This window comes from Garra rufa, chromosome 10 (assembly GCF_049309525.1).
Source record: "Garra rufa chromosome 10, GarRuf1.0, whole genome shotgun sequence".
NCBI classification, from domain to species: domain Eukaryota; kingdom Metazoa; phylum Chordata; class Actinopteri; order Cypriniformes; family Cyprinidae; genus Garra; species Garra rufa.
This window is the reverse complement of record NC_133370.1, coordinates 49,409,013-49,426,303: the sequence shown is the minus strand read 5'-3', so window position 1 is coordinate 49,426,303 and position 17,291 is coordinate 49,409,013. Positions and strand designations below refer to the sequence as shown.

Sequence of the window (17,291 nt, the reverse complement as noted above, 5' to 3'; positions counted from 1 at the left end):
TTACTTAGATTTTTGTTTAGATTTTTACTTATGATTTTCTAGACAAGTAAAAAAAATTGTTTTAATTGTTTTCAGAAAAAAAAAACAAGTCAAAATTAAGTGAGTTTTTGCTTAGAACAAGCTAAATAATCTGCCAATGGGGTAAGAATTTATTTATTTTTTTTAATTTCAATCAGAAAACAAGATTATTTCTTTTACCCCATTGGCAGATTATTTGCTTGCTTCAAGAAAAAACACTTAATTTTGACTCGTTTTTTTTTTTTTTTTTAAACAAGATAATTTTTACTCGTCTGGAAAATCCTTCTTGATTTAAGAAATTTTAGATCGTTTGGCTGGAAACAAGACAAAAAATCTAAGTTAAAAAAGCATTTTTGCAGTATAAATAAACTGTTTTGTTTTAAGTTCGCATTACTTAATTTTTTTAGGGCAAACAATTTCCTCATGGAGACCATCTAAAAACAACTACACTGCAAAAAAAAAAAAAAAAAAAAAAAAAAAAATGCTTTTCTTACTTAGATTTTTTGTCTTGTTTCCAGTTAAATTTCTATAAATTCTTAAATCAAGAAGGATTTTCCAGAGTAAAAATTATCTTGTTTTCAGAAAAAACTCACTTAATTTTGACTTGTTTTTTCTGAAAACAAGAAAATATTTGTACTGGTCTAGAAAATCATTGTTGATTTAAAAATGTTTCGATATTTTGGCTGGAAACAAGACTAAAAATCTAAGTAAGAAAAGCATTTTTTGCAGTGCACTTCCAGTTTAAAGCAGCTAAGACTTAGACTGGTTTTAGCTGTTTTTGTCATGGAAATGATGAAAGAAAATTCATTTTTGGCTAAATGGTTTCTGTAACGCTTGCAGGATAAACGAAGGGCAATGTTTTAATCTCAAAGTAAGAAAGATAAATAAGGTAGACTGAAAATGAAACACCAGGGGGCAGCATATTCAACACTTGAAAGAGTTTGGTAAGAGATTTGAAGACACTTGCTATCAAACTCTTCTAAACAGTTTGATATCAAGGCTAGTGTTTGTTTCATTAATGTTGTGGAGTTAAACGAACCCAGAGGAGTTTACAACTCTATGAAAGTTTCAAACACATTATAAGAATGATTTGACATTGGTCTCTTCGGACAAAACTCTCAAAGTCTCCGATTAAATCGTGAACCCCGTTGTTGTTCCGTGACTGCGATCGACAGCCGTGAATTTCCTCAAAGCAAACCTACACAAACAAACATCAAACACCAGGATAACGGCGATGACGAGCGCTGGGAGATTTTCTGGCATATTTTATCGACATATATTTGTTCCATCGTGTGTGTACGCGCGCCTCTTGAGGGATTTCCCGTATGTTGGATGTTTATTCTTGCGGTTCTGCGCGTTTCTCTGAAGTGTTGAGCTCTTGATGCTGCTGGAGAAAGACTTCCACGTAACGCTCCACCCATCTCTCCACCTTACGCGCTTTACATTATTTAAGAATAGAAACACCTTCCTCTGAGACATGACTTGAGAAGTGTCGGCTTTGAAAGCGAAGTCAAGCTGTCTGCATTCACAAAGGTAAGACTTGAGAGCATTGATCTGTGTGGCCATCAGCATCTAATTGCAAATTGAATTGAGTATCACTGTTAAAGAAAATACATTTTGAATAATTTTAAGCATGCAACCTTAGTAATAACGATGCGTATGCTTAATGCTTTATTAAACGTTGCTATTTAAGCATCCTTTAGGCTAGATCTTATTTTTTTGAACGCACTTTTCATGCATTTGCTTTTGTTTGAAAACACCATGTTATAAATGTGTGTGTTATTGCGGAATGTGCATGCATGAACTCATCTGATCACTCTTCTGCTCATTGCATGTGCACCTGCTCTCGCATGCCTCCTTTCCATCACAGACATGAACTTAGATGGGGACAGCAGCATGTCAGTCAGTTGTGGGAATGGCAAACTTAGACAGTGGCTCATCGATCAGATTGACAGCGGGGACTATCCCGGTTTGGTTTGGGAAAATGACGAGAAAAGCATTTTCAGGATTCCCTGGAAGCACGCGGGGAAGCAGGACTACAACCGAGACGAGGACGCGGCGCTCTTCAAGGTGATTGGGGATGAGGGTGGACCTCTCAGGACTCTTTTCAATCAGCAATTGTCTTGAGCTATGTAGTGTGCCTCCAAAAAGCATTAGGACTCTTAAAAATTCGTTTTATTTATTAAAAAAAAAAAAAAAAAAAGCTAGACGCTTGACGCAACTGATCAGACAATAAATCTAGTGTTGAAAATGAAGACAGAAGTGGCACTTGTGGCTCCTCTGTTGGACACCTGTGTGAACTTGACTTCATCCAGTAACAGTCACCAAAGTACCAGATGATTCACCAAATTTGATAAAGAAAAGCGAGGTTTGTTCCGAGAAAAACTTGTTTGCAACCACGTGGTTTGATATTTTGTTATCTGATGCGATGACATTCTAAGTGGCTGAAGTGTCTAAATACGTTTTGTGGCAAATGCATGTGTTATTATTATTACAGTTAATGCATTAAGGCATTTTTTGCAATTATTATCAAATATGGTTGGGTAAATTCTTAGGAATAATTGCCTAGACTCTTAAAAATAATGTTTTTTAACTGGCATCAAGAATTTTGAACATCCATGGAACTTTTCTTTAGATTTTTAGACTGTTCTTCAAAATGGTTCTTTTAGGAACGGTTCACTGAAATGGTTCTTCAATGGCATCGCTGTAAAAACACCCTTTCGGAAGCTTTAATTTTAAAAGTGTGTCTGAGAAATTGCATTAGTGTTGTATTTAGCTGTAAAAAGGCCATTGCATGTTACAAGATTGGCAATACACTGCAAAAAATGCTTTTCTTACTTGGATTTTTTGTCTTGTTTCCAGCCAAAATATCTAAGGAAGGATTTTTTAGACAAGTATAAATAAAAAGTAAAAACAAGTCATAATTAAGTGAGTTTTTGCTTAAAACAAGCTAAATAATCTGCCAATGGGCTAAGAAAAAAAAAAATCTTATTTCAAGCAGACAACTAGATTATTTGTCTTACCCCATTGGCAGATTATGTTGCTTGTTCTAATCAAAAACTCACTTAATTTTGGCTTGTTTTTACTAAAAATAAGACACTAATTTATACTTGTCTAGAAAATCCTTCCTTAGATATTTTGGCTGGAAACAAGACAAAAAATCCAAGTAAGAAAAGCTTTTTTCCCCCAGTATAACAGTTCAGTCCATCATTGTACAGACACAGATTTACAGTATTTTGTAAATGATTTAATAACATACTTTTTAACAACTATTATATTTATTTAAATCATTATTGATAAGTGTCCTGATACTCTAAGTCCCTACCTGTGGGTAGTTCCTCATGGGCATTTTCTTCTGCGGTTTGTAGGCTTGGGCCCTGTTCAAAGGCAAGTACAGAGAAGGCTTGGACAAACCAGATCCTCCAACGTGGAAGACAAGGCTCCGCTGTGCCCTGAACAAGAGCAATGACTTTGATGAACTGGTGGAGAGAAGCCAGCTGGACATTTCAGATCCTTACAAGGTCTACAGGATAATACCAGAAGGAGCCAAGAGAGGTAACTTCCATTTTTGGAGAACACAGGAGAGACTGAAATGCATTTAAATACATTACACCCTGCATCAACTGAAGGTCTGTTGGAGCTGTGCATTGGTTGCTTTCTAATCCACAAATATATACTTTTTGCTCTGTGTTTGATGCATTGCGTACTGCAAAGTAAGCACTCAAAAGACTGGTGAGCAGAGTTAATTTGCTACACAAAGGTGGAGGCATGCTATGCGTTCACATTAAATATTGCTACTTGCCCTCAGTGTGTGTAGCAGGAAGCTAAGAGGAAGCCACTGCATGTGCTAAAATCCCTCAAGCTTTTTATAGAGAGCTTCGGTTACCAAGTGCACAGCACTAAAGCGACACAAATCACCCATCAGACCTTGCATAATACGAGCTTGTGCTCTGAGATGCTGAGCCAAGGTCGTGAAGACCTCTGTCGTGACCCTAAACCGCTCAAGAGTGCTGAATTTCAGTCGTTTCATTAAAATGTGACATAAATAGTAGTTTCACACCTTATTACAGTTGCTATTATTAGTGCTTGTGAACTACCTACGAAGTGGAAGCACGATTTGAGCTGTAAGCGAATAAATGAGTGCATTTTTATAGTCAGTGTTGTTTAGTTTTGAGTATAAAGCAATTAAAAATGTAGGCTAAAAATAATGATTGTTCACCTTTTGAACAAAATGACATGCTCCTTCAAGAATGAAAACGTCCATCCCACTCTCTTAAAAACAAAGGTTCTTTATTGGCATCAATGGTTCCATGCAAAAAAGGTTCTTTAGACTTTCTTCAAAATGATCCTTTTTGGAAGGTTCTCTGCGGAACCAAAAACGGTTCTTCTATGGCATCACTGCGAAAACACCCATTCGCAACCTTTATTTTTAAAAGTACGCCTGTCTCTGATAGCAATTGCAGGCAGCTATCAAAAATATATATTTTGTTGGCTATTTGCAAAAAGTGTCTAACTGTTTGAAATGTCCAACCTCAGCTTCTATTAACAAAATAAATACACCTACACCAGCTGCACTCATAAAGCCATTGGCTCTTTTAACACAGTCTCATGGCAGATCATAACTATTCTATGTCTTGTATGATCTTATTCGTATTTTTTCATATGATCTGCTGGGGGTTAAGTTTAGGGTTGGACTTTCAGCCTTAATTTTTTTTTGCTACAAATCATATGAAATCGCCAAACTCTTACAATAGTTACGTCTTCTTGTAAGATCAGGTTTGCTCATTGGCAGCTTTTCGAAATCTGCAATCGCTTTCAAAGCAAACCAAGAAAAAAAGTCAGAAATGTAATACAATGATCAATTATTGGCTACGACTATTGTTAGCTAATGGATGGATGGTCTAAATATTTTTTTGTATTTTAGGCTCTAAGTCCGGCATTATGGATGACAACGCAGTTCATGTGACTCCTATCAGTTATACAATGCATCCTACATATCCTCCTCTACAGCCACAGGTGAGATGTGATACCTTTTTTATTATTATTCATTTTTTAAATATTAATTTTCACAGGAGACGTCTTATGCAAAGATTTTGTCATTGTATTATGTGTCCAATTAGCATTGCATCTAGTAGATTTACATTTACTGCTTGTTCCTAGCAGATGCTTTCAATGTGAAACAGTGTTCTTGTATCAAGATACTTTTAAAGCTTTTAATAATATTTTGAATTTGATTTTATTTTTAGATTCTCTGTTTTCATTTTAATTCTGGGTAAAGTTTTTGTAATGTTGTATTTTTATATATTTTTTTAAATATGTCTATATCATTTTTTTATACATTTTTGTTCAGTTTTGATTATTTAAGGGGCTGGTTTTTTTCATGCACCTGTCAAGTTTGGGCATTTTGGTGTTTTATAAAGTGTTTTCTCAGACTAGAAGAAAGAAAACACACAAAATACACTGTTAAGTGTTTCTTTTATAGCACTTTATCTATTTGTGTCAATAGATTTCAATTACAATCCATATTTTTAAAGGCCATTGGGTTTTTTCTCCTACACTGAGCCATAAATCTCCACTTCAGTAGTGGTTACACACAACCAACTTGACATTTTATTCCTGTCTATTTCCTGAAGGTTTTAAAAGAGGGATATGTGTATATATATATATGCATTTATATAGTTTGCTTGATTTTATACATTTTATTCCCCCAAATGGTAAAAAAAGTTGAGTATTGAGTGACAATATAAGATACCCAAAACCCCCTCTGTCAAAACATTTGACAATAATTTTGACTTCACCCACTGACTTCATCCAGTGTTTAGAATTTTTGTACTAGAAATGTAAGTTAGCACATATTTCATTAAATAATGATCATTTGCATGTTTAAACCTACCATTTTAGAAAACTTGTAATACAAAAAAAAGTTTGCAAGTAAGTAAGGTGATAACTATTAGTTAATCTTTTACCCTTTTCACCTACAGTGTCTCACCTTAAGTGCATCAAGTTAAATAAAACGAAATCGAGATTTAATTTAAGTTCTAGTTTTAGTTAACCTTACTAAAAGTGCCCAATCAACCCTTCGGAAAAGATCAGCTGGTTCAGGCTGGTTAAAGCGGGTCTAGCTGGTAAACCAGCACAGGTGAATCTGGTTAACCAAGTCAATCTTGTTGGTTAGCTACTTAAGAACTCTAATGGGCGCTTTAGTGTTCTGGCATCCTACGGTGGTTCTTCTCCTCTGGAAGGTCAGGGGATAGCGTTCAGTCTCAGAAACCCCTCCGCTGTCTGTCTGCAGATGCCGGGATACATGCTGCCCCAGGAGAGACGAGACTGGAGGGAATACAGCGGCGATCAGCCTCATCCTCAGGCTCCTCACGCAGAGTTACCGTACGGACAGTGTCCCTATCCACCGACGCGCTCCTTACCCTGGCACCCATCGCCTTGTGACAACGGTACCTGCTTCAAGCTTCTCCAATATAGGCACAATGATCAGTTCTGAGTAGACAACATTAAATTCATATCATTTTCTTACATTTGGCATTTGGTATCTTAAAGGATAACTATTGCCAAAATGCAACCTGGGCGTTTTTTTTTTTTACTGTAAACGAGACAAACTTATATCTAAAAGCATAATTACGACAAACGAGCCGTTTTTGAGATTGACCGTGATTTCGTTTTGTGGTCAATGATCGGTGAATGGGAGTACTAGGGGCATAACTTTGAGTGCATCAAAATCCATATTTTTACAACACTAAGAAGGCTCGACACACAATGAAACTTTGCTGGAAGTATCACCTGGGTCTCTACACATGAACTCCAGCATTGAGAACATTGTTTGTGAACACAGAGTTAACTTTCACTGTTTGAGTTTCCGCTCGCGGCCGTCTTGCCAGTCAAGAAGTGTCGATCTCCGAATGCGAGGATGAATAGATCCTAAAGCATATTTCCATATAAATGCACGGCTAATTCGTTGTTTTGTCGCAAGTGAAAACAATATTAACCTTCTAGTTGTAAAAAGAGCCTCATATAAGCCTAATATTTCGTCCTATGGAGTCCATTCATTCGCATTTGGAGATGGACACTTCTTGACTGGCAAAACGGCCGCGAGCGGAAACTCAAACAGTGAAAGTGAGTTGTTCAAAACCTTTCGTTTTAGTAAACTCTGTGTACACAAACAATGTTCTCAATGCTGGAGTTCATGTGTAGAGACCCAGGCCATACTTCCAGCAAAGTTTCATGGTGTGTCTTGTCTTCTTAGTGTTGTAAAAATATTGATTTTGATGCGCTCAAAGTTATGCCCCTAGTTCTCCCATTCACCGACCATTGACCGCAAAACGAAATCACGGTCAATCTCAAAAACGGCTCGTTTGTCGTAATTATGCTTTTAGATATAAGTTTGTCTCGTTTACAGTAAAAAAGAAAAACAGCCCAGGTTGCATGCATTTTGGCAATAGTTATCCTTTAATCAGATTTGCAGAAAGTTACTTTTAAAAGTAGTGCATTACAATTAGTGGTGAGAGAAAAAATGGGTTCTCTGATGCAATTCTGAGCTTGTTTTTTTTCTGCATATGGCACGTGTGCTCGCTAGAGACGCAGCAGGCTTCATTGCACAGAATCTGCACTGTGAGACGTGTGTGCATTTCTTGACAGTGTGTGCTTCCACTCGCTGTGTTTCACTTTAGATTTGCTTTCATTTCTGCTGTTTGGAATGCAGTACTATTAGATGCACCAAACTCACACACTGACAGACTTTCACATGCGCTTTGTGTTTGTTGATGCTTTTAAATGGACTTAAATGCACTTACATTTTGGAACACTTTTATATGAAGTTGATGCACACACAGTCAGTTATGTTTTCAGAGCAGGACAAAACACCTGATATATGGACATAGATCTGTGCATTAGTTTGAATGCAGCTTGTTAAAGCAGCCACTGTCTATGATCTCATCAGTAATAATCAAACAAATAAGAAAAACTAACATCTATTGTCTGTAAACGTTCAGATACATAGAGAACTCTTATTTTAAATATTAATGGTTTTAAAAAGTAGCCTGCTTATGTAATAAGAAATGTATATCTTGCACAAAATTAATTTGATATCAATTGCATATGAAAATGTAGCCATGTGCAGTAATATTGAAAACTGAGAATGTGACGAATCGTGATATTTAGTTGATAATAAAACCGTGAAACCAGTGAAGATTCACAGCCCTACTTTTAAGATGGCAGTACTGACATACAGAGATTACAACTAGAAACAAAAAGCATAGAAACTGCCATTTTTATTTTGTTAAAATGTAAAGTTGTAAAGACGTATTTGCACAGCAGAAGAATTAATCGTGGAAAAAAAATGGATCAAGAATCGTTTTGGAATCGGATCAGTGCCTGAAGATTCCCACCCTTAACTACAAAATTGCGTTACCTTTTATGGAAATTTTTATGGTTACTTTTCTGTTACTTTTTGTCACCTAAACTGGGCTTGCTTACTAATTTTTAATAACACAAAACCCAAAAGTTTCACCCTTTCACATTAAAAGTGAAATGAATCATCCACAGTCTGAATAAAGGTGCATCCGCTCTTACTCCAGATTTCTTCCTCTACAGTAACAGGAGAGATGTCACTCAATAAATGGGAAAACTTGTTTGAAAAAGTAACTTTTGAAATAAATTCAAATTTATGTGTTATACATTACAAGTTACTTAAGTAATACGTAACTCACATTACTTGTAATGCATTATCTTAAGTAACCCAAAATGAATCCAGGTTGTGTGGCGTATTTAGCGTATTCATTTAAAAGAGTCTAGAGCTATTTTTGCTGCAAGATGCTCTGGCTTGTTCCTGTAATGATTGAGAGGAGCGTTTACCAAAGGCGAGCAATATTAGCCGACTCTAAACAGAAAGAGGAAATCCTGAATTTGTGATACGGCCTGTATTAATGCTTGATTATTAATGGCACTTCTCACTCTGTAAAATGGCAAACTCGAGGTGTACCATTTAGTCTCTTTATTAACTTTTGCTAAACAGAAGTGAAATATACTGTAAATGGAGGTTTGAATTGTGAAACTTACATTTATTGGAGTCTTGGGTTCTTGGTCTTGAGAGCAACTAAAGGTGATCCAAGTAGTAGGTCTCCAAAAATATATAGTCTTCGTTTCATATCTGGCTCTTGCTTATTGTTTATTTTTGGGTTAATTGCAAAAATCACCATTACAATACATTTTTCATTTTATTGCTGAAAGTCTGCTTTGCACCATAAAAATGGCCTTGATTTTCAAATTAAAGTAGCAAAACAAGTCTGGTTTGTGAACTGGCTTCTGGGTTGGAAACTGGTCTGGATTTAGACCTGGAGTGGTCTGATTTTAGCAGGTCTAGTCTTGGTTTGGGTCCAATTTGGGTTGATTCTTGCAATGATTGAAGTGTAAAACCAGTTGTATTATTTTTCTTAATTGGCAGCTTTGTCACAATGTATTATTAGTTTTGATGTACTTAAGTGTCAGCTGTAGTAAAATAATGCCTTTTTAATTCATGTACACTTCCAGGGTATCAGATATCTGGCTCGTTCTACACATACTCGCCCACAGAAACCCATCCAGTGGCAATGGATCCCAGTATGAGATCCGCTGAAGCCATGGCCATTTCAGGTACATCAACACATTTCCATTTTAGTAATTTTCTTTTAATTTTTTTTTTCAGTTTTCCTTATTAGTTCAAATAATTGAAATGAGAAAGGTTGCCTTGTTAGTGAGATTAAGGAAATAACCCTTTTAAAATTAACATTTATTTTATTTTATATTAAAAAAAAGTTTTTAATGGTTTTAGTTAACTCTAATAGCTCTGACTGTTGCTATAACATTTGCACTGTGGACATGAGTAAAATTGTAAATCAAGTAGCTTGTTGTGATTTAGATGCAATTTGGATGATAAAAATCAGATTTTGAAGGTCTGTGTTTGTTGGATGCTGTGCTATTGGGCAGTTTTAGTTTTAGGTGTAATGCATTAGTAAGTAATTCATTACTTTTCCCTGAAAAAGTACACTGCAAAAAAAAAAAAACTGCTTTTCTTACTTAGATTTTTGGTCTTGTTTCCAGCCAAAATATCTAAAAATTCTTAAATCAAAAAGAATTTTCTAGACGAGTAGAAATTATTGTCTTATTTTCAGAAAAAACAAGTCAAAATTATGTGAGTTTTTGCTTGAAACAAAACAATCTGCCAATGGGGTAAGAAAATAATCTTGTTTTCTGTTTGAAATAAGATTTTTTTTCGTACCCCATTGGCAGATTATTTAGCTTGTTCTAAGCAAAAACTCACTTAATTTTGACTTGTTTTTTCTGAAAACAAGAATTTTTACTTGTCTAGAAAATCCTTCTTGATTTAAGAATTTTTAGTTATTTTCACTGGAAACAAGACCAAAAATCTAAGTACAAAAAGCATTTTTTGCAGTGAAAAGTAAGGAACTACTCTACCTTTTTCTGTCATTAGTTATGTTTAATGTAGTTGCATGAAATACTGTAGAAAATAAAACACTTCTATATAAAACAGTGGATTTAACATCAAAATGTAACATTTAACGGTTTAAATGTAACAATCTCTCTATGAATGCTTTTGGTCAGTTGAAGAATAATGTATTTATTTGAAAGAATTAAAAGAGCATTTCAATGTCTCTTCATGTATTGTTCAGCTGGTATAGGATTTAAAAAAGTAGTTAGTGAAAAGTAATCCAATAGTGTTTAGAGTTTAGAGAGTATAATCTAATTAGACGTTTGCACTGCAAAAAATGCTTTTCTTACTTAGATTTTTTCTCTTGTTTCCAGCCAAAACATCTAAAAATTCTTGAATCAGGAAGGATTTTCTAGACAAGTAAAAATTTGTGTCTTGTTTTTAGTAAAAACAAGTCAAAATTAGGTGAGTTTTTGCTTAAAACAAGCAAAATAATCTGCCAATGGGGTAAGAAAAATAATCTAGTTGTCTGCTTGAAATACGATTTTTTTTCGTACCCCATTGGCAGATTATTTAGCTTGTTTTAAGCAAAAACTCACTTAATTTTGACTTATTTTTACTAAAAACAAGATAATAATTTTTACATGTCTAGAAAATCCTTCTTGAGTCAAGATTTCTTAGATATTTTGGCTGGAAACAAGAACAATTATCTAAGTAAGAAAAGCATTTTTTGCAGTGATGAACTAGTAATGAATTACTTTTTTAAAGTAAAATACCCAGCACTGCTATTGAACTGCACATTCCTTTCGTATATCTATTGCTACTTTTTCTACTATTTTATTGTTGTTATTGTTGTATTTTATTTTTATTTTATTATTTGTGCATGATCTATTTCTCTATATTCTAATTTGTTAAAATTTTTCTTCTATACTGGAATTCCTTCTCTAAATTTAAACTTTATATTTCAGGTTATCAGCAGTCGTATAAGCATTTCACTTCATATCATACTGTGTATGACTATGTATGTGACAATTAAAATTTGAGTTTGAATTTTTTGAAACCAACTAGAAACCACCCCAAACACCCTAGTATTCTGTCAAGAAGTTCTGCTCCAAAAAAGTACAAATTCTATTCTAAAGTCCCATTTTGATGTTGTTTCATCCACAGACTTTCGCCTGCACGTCTCTCTGTACTATCGCGAGTCGCTCGTGAAGGAAGTGACCACCAGCAGTCCTGAAGGCTGTCGAATCTCCTCCTCTCCGTCTCCAGGATCCCCTTCGTCCCCTTCATCTCCGTGCCCAGAGGAGCGGCTGTACGGCGGGGCCGAGCCGGTGCTCTTTCCCTTCCCTTACCCTCAATCCCAGCGGCGCGGGGCCGAGAAGCTGCCCAACATCCTGGAGCGAGGCGTCCTGCTGTGGCTGAGTCCAGATGGGCTGTACGCCAAGCGCCTGTGCCAGGGGAGGGTTTACTGGGAAGGTCCGCTGGCGCCGTATGCGGACAAACCCAACAAGCTGGAGAAAGAGCAGACCTGCAAACTGATGGACACCCAGCAGTTCCTCTCAGGTTAGAGATTTCACTGCAGCGAGACTAGAAAGTGCTGATTCACAGCCTCTGACTTGGATTCATGGTGTATTTTAAAGGTCTCAGTAAAAGTCCAATTAGATTAAAGTCCCTTTAATTAATAGGCAGATTAATTAGACCTTTTGACAGCAAATTTCCCATACAGCAAATAATATACCCCCCCCTCCCAAAAAAAAAATGTAAATATATTTTCTACCAATAAATTTTTGAAAATGTACTTAAAAAAATATTAATTTTTAAAAGCATAAGCAAATCTATTTTTAAATGATAGATTTTTCTCTTATGGCAAAAATCATATGGATATTAAGTAAAGATTATGTTCCACAAATATATTTTGTACATTTCCTACTGTAAATATATCAAAACCTAATTTTTGATTAGTAATACGCATTGCTAAGAACTTAATTTGGACAACTTTAAAGGCAAATATTGGCAGATATCTCAGTTCTTACACAAAAAATGGCCTAAACTACATATTTGCTGAAATATGTTTCAGAATATACTGGCAGATATCGCAATGGTTTTGTGGTCCAGGGTATATCTTTCATCAAATCATTGGGATTTATACACAAATAACATGGTTTATCTATGTAAATGGTTCATAAAACTATTCTTACCTGTGCTACCACATTCAGTTTAAAGGGATAGTTCATCTAAAAATGAAAATGTGATGTGTATCTGCTTACCCCCAGGGCATCCAGATGTAGGTGACTTTGTTTCTTCAGTAGAACACAAACCAAGATTTTTAAACCGTCAAACCCCTTCAATCCAACCGTTCAAACCATTGCAGTCTGTTAGTGATTTAATGGCAGTGGATGGGCACCAGACCTTTGAAAGTAAAAAAAAAAACATGCACAGACAGATCCAAATTACACCCTGCGGCTCGTGACGATACATTGATGTCCTAAGACCCAAAACGATGAACAGTATTTGTATCCATTTTTACCTCTGATGTGTCCAACTGTCCTGAGCATGTGCTCAGCATCCGGTTTGTTACATGTGTATGCGCTCTGGCATAGTATACGCGAATGCCGGAAGGGCAAAAAAGATCAAAGCAGAGTAGACCCTCCACATTTTTACTGAGTCTATGCATATGTTGAAATTCAGACGAAGAGCAAGCAACTCATGACAGTCACACATTGCTGCATATCAGAGGTAAAAAATGATATAAATACTGTTCGGTTTCTCCCAAAAACCGATCGTTTCGGGTCTTAGGACATCAGTGTATCAGTGTATGGTGCCCATCCACTGCCATTAAATCACTAACAGACTGCACCGGTTATCGTTAAAAATCTTGGTTTGTGTTCTGCTGAAGAAACAAAGTCACCTACATCTTGGATGCCCTGGGGGTAAGCAGATAAACATCACATTTTCATTTTTGGCTGAACTATCCCTTTAATGCAACCATTTCATCAAGAATTAAAGGTCTCTTTGATTTGATTCACTTGATAAATAATCTTAATCATATGGCATCCCTCCAGAGCATTTATTTTACCTGTAGAAGCCTTAAGTGTGTTTTTAATGTGACCGAATATATTCAGCTTTTTTGTTGAATCAGGGAAAAGCCTGTTATTTAACATGTGAGCACATGAAAGCATGTTCATAAAGCTGTGTGTGGTTTGCCACATGTCATGATTGGCTCTGTCTCTAATGTCACACGTTTCACTTGTGTTTGACGCTGTGGGATTTTCCAGCGAGCTCCTGAACGTCAGATCACACACATGAACGCAGACCCCGTCTGTCTGCACCTGCTGAAGTTCATTTGCATTTCAGCTCTCTGCTAGTCATCAGTCTATGAGGGTCTTGTGTTCACATTATTGCTCATCAGGAGTTTTTTTTGCCTTTGATGGGAACAGTCATGACTGTAAAAAACATTATTGACATTAAAACCCATCAGCAGTTTAAAAAAAAAAAAATTGTACCAATTATTCATGTTAAAATCTGGCAGTAATAGTGTCAAAGTCATATCAAACACAAATGCAGTTGAACAGTTATGATGTATTTATTTAAACTAAATTATTACAATTATTTTAGTGCAATGCATTTAATGCAAAATCTTGATTGTTATACGTGTAATTATTTTCCTAGCAAAAATATGAGATCTATAGACGAATTATATCTTTGTAAACATTCGAGATGCGCGCGCATCATGGTTGCAGAAAACCATTTACGGTTAGAGCATTACATGGATATGGTACAAAATACTTAGAGTTAAAAAAATATTATAGATTATATTGATTAGATGTCATTTACAAGAGCTTGTCACCCAGCAATCAGCACTTTTGTTCAACAAAATTGACGTTAGATAGTGGGATAGTCTCACAGATCCGAAAGAAGGATGACGTTTTTATGGGCGAGGACTATCTGGCGGCAGAAAACGTACTTTTTTTGAGTTAAATTAATTCGGAGTGGGAATTAGGAGATGTAAACTTGCATTTGCGAGAAAATATTTTTTCCACCAATATATATATTTTTTTAATATATTGAATATATGAATATATTTTTAAAAGCATAAACAAATCTATTTTTAAACACATTGTATGGGTCAAAATTATTGATTTTAATTTTATGCCAAAAATCATTAGGATATTAAGTAAAGATTATGTTGCATGAAGATATTTTGTAAATTTCTCACCGTAAATATATCAAAACCTATTTTTTTAATGGTTATATGCATTGCTAAGAACTTCATTTGGACAACTTTAAAGGTGATTTTATCAATATTTAGATTTTTTTTTTTGCACCCTCAGATTGCAGATTTTTAAATAGTTGTGTCTTGTTGTTAAACCAAAAATTTACTTAACTGTAAATTTGCTGAAATATGTTTCAGAATATATTTATGTAAATATATTTTCTACTATTTCTGAAAATATACTTAAAAAAATGAATATATTTTTAAAAGCATAAGCAAAACTCACTATTATTCAATTAAATCGACTTATAAAGTCCAAATTAGTAGATGTAAACTTGCATTTGTGAGAAAAAATAAATAAATAAATAAATAATATTTCATGCTGTTAAGACCTATTGTGAAACTAAATTTATGCTTAAAAATAATTAGAGCAGTTTTCATCCATAGTATGTCTTTTTATACATCTGTGTTCAGCTTTAAATGGCATCTTTGATGGTAGTATTCTTCAAAAATGTTTTGCATTCTGATTTTGACATCAAAAAGCACAAAAATATTTTTTTTCTTTTATTCCATGCATTATACCAGTGTTTCTCTAATAAAAAAGTCAAAAGTTAGTTTTTGCTTAGAACAAAAGCAAAATAATCTGCCAATGGGGTATGCGAAAAAAATCTTATTTCAAACAGAAAACAAGATTACTTTGCTTGTTTCAAGCAAAAACACACTTAATTTTGACTTGCTTTTTTCTGAAAACAAGAAAATATATAATTACTTATCTAGAATTTTTTTTTTGATATTTTGGCTGGAAACAAGACAAATAATCAAAGTAAGAAAAGCATTTATTTGCGTTTTGCCATGAAAATAATTGTCAGTAATGCAAAATGAGAAAAAATAACAAATGTGATTTTTTTTTGGGGTTGAACATTTTTGTCAGTTTGTTAATTATTCTCTTGTGTTGTTTTTCTTGCTATAGAATTGCAGGGCTACATTCACCACGGCCGCCCCATGCCGCGCTCTCAGGTGGTGCTATGTTTCGGAGACGAGTTTCCAGACCCTCAGCGGCAGAGCAAAATGATCACAGCTCAGGTAAAATAAGCCTCTCCGCAGTTTGATATACATTAATGAACTACTCTGAACTCAGAAAATGCATATGTACTCAGATGCAATACTCCAATCATATTTGTCTGGTTTCGCAGGTGGAGCCCATGTTTGCCCGGCAGCTCCTGTATTTCGCGGGCCAGACCAACGGCCACTACTTGCGCGGATATGAGCTTCAGAGTCAAGGTGCTTTACCTGTAGAGGAGTATCAGAGAAGCATCCAGCACTTGCAGGAGTAACCGCCTTCGCATGAAACCAGCTGAGATACTCCAAAGCCCAGTCGCTCAAACAGACAGCGGAGACTAATGAAAGCGAATGGAGGATCATTGATCATTGACATCACAATGAAGACTTGAAATCGTATTGAGATCACCCGACCAAGTGCCCACTTTCACATCCCAAAAGCTACCAACATGAAAATCCAGCTCTTCAGACACCATACAGTATTGGATGTAGTTTCTTTGAATGAACTCGTTCAGTTTCAGGTGAATTATGTATCATTAACCACATGATAAACACATTGTCAAATTAAGTTCAATTCAGCTTTTCACTCAATTAATGATGATAAAGACAAATAATGGAAAGCAGAAGTGGATTTCAGAAAGAAGCTAACCAAAAATAAAACTACAGTCAAACTATTTCTCTGATCAAATATAGTAATTGTTTGTTAGTGGGTCGGGTTTTTTTTTTTTTTGATAAGTTACTGTATAGTTGCATAGGTTTTCTATTACTGTTCTGTATTGCTCTTCTTTTCTAACACAATCTTCTGTTTTTCTCATTGTTTTTAACTCAGAAGCCCCTTGAGTATTTATAATGCATGCATGTAGGTTTTTACATGCACAGCCGAATGTACTGTATAGCTGTATAGATATCTTGAATGTAATCAAAGTAATTATTTCTCTGAATGGCATCTGACAAGAGGTTATATAATGCTAAATACTAAGAAACAGTTTGTGGTTGAGTGTGTGTGTGTGTGATTGTTATCTGCTTTCAAGTAAAGATCTAAGTTGCAAATGTAATCATGACAAAATCTGCTTCTCCCCCTTTGTACATGTGTGTGTGTGTGTGTGTGTGTGTGTGTGTGTGTGTGTTCACGTGATGAGTGCTGATGGGAACGCACCAGAGCCCACAAAACTGTGATGACGTCAGATGTGTGAATGAAAGAGGCATGAAGAGAAAGACCTTTTCAAATTTCTTGTTTCCTTCTCTGTCTCAGAACTGTTTTTATTGTATTTTGTGTTGTTTTGTCAATATTTTTCAAATCTGGAGGTTTTTTTTAAAAACAAATAAAGATATTTTTCTTACTATCCTGGTTTTGTCCTGTATATTGTTTGATTTTAGCATGGCTTTCAGAACTTTTCAGATTTGTGTGTGCATTGACAGCTGTGATTGAGATCACTCACTGTATGCATTTAATATCTAAATTGACTAAATAAGCTTGAGCTAACTTGGTCAAACCAAAAAGTCACTTTGGCTCCCGAAATAGCACAAAAAAGGCCAAAATAACTGTTTTCAAACCAGTTTCCCAAC

General features: G+C 35.2%; 1 protein-coding gene across 1 annotated transcript; it reads left to right on the top strand.

Annotated features, from left to right (window-relative positions):
• The first annotated feature begins 1,487 nt into the window (after nt 1–1,487).
• irf4a (interferon regulatory factor 4a) lies at nt 1,488–17,068 on the top strand. Its single transcript, XM_073848529.1, has 9 exons — nt 1,488–1,551; nt 1,889–2,088; nt 3,387–3,573; nt 4,943–5,034; nt 6,311–6,467; nt 9,556–9,657; nt 11,621–12,016; nt 15,637–15,749; nt 15,860–17,068. Exons 2-9 carry the CDS (start codon nt 1,891–1,893, stop codon nt 15,998–16,000), a joined length of 1,386 nt encoding a protein of 461 aa, XP_073704630.1. The 5' UTR covers nt 1,488–1,551; nt 1,889–1,890; the 3' UTR covers nt 16,001–17,068.
• The last annotated feature ends 223 nt before the right edge of the window (nt 17,069–17,291 follow it).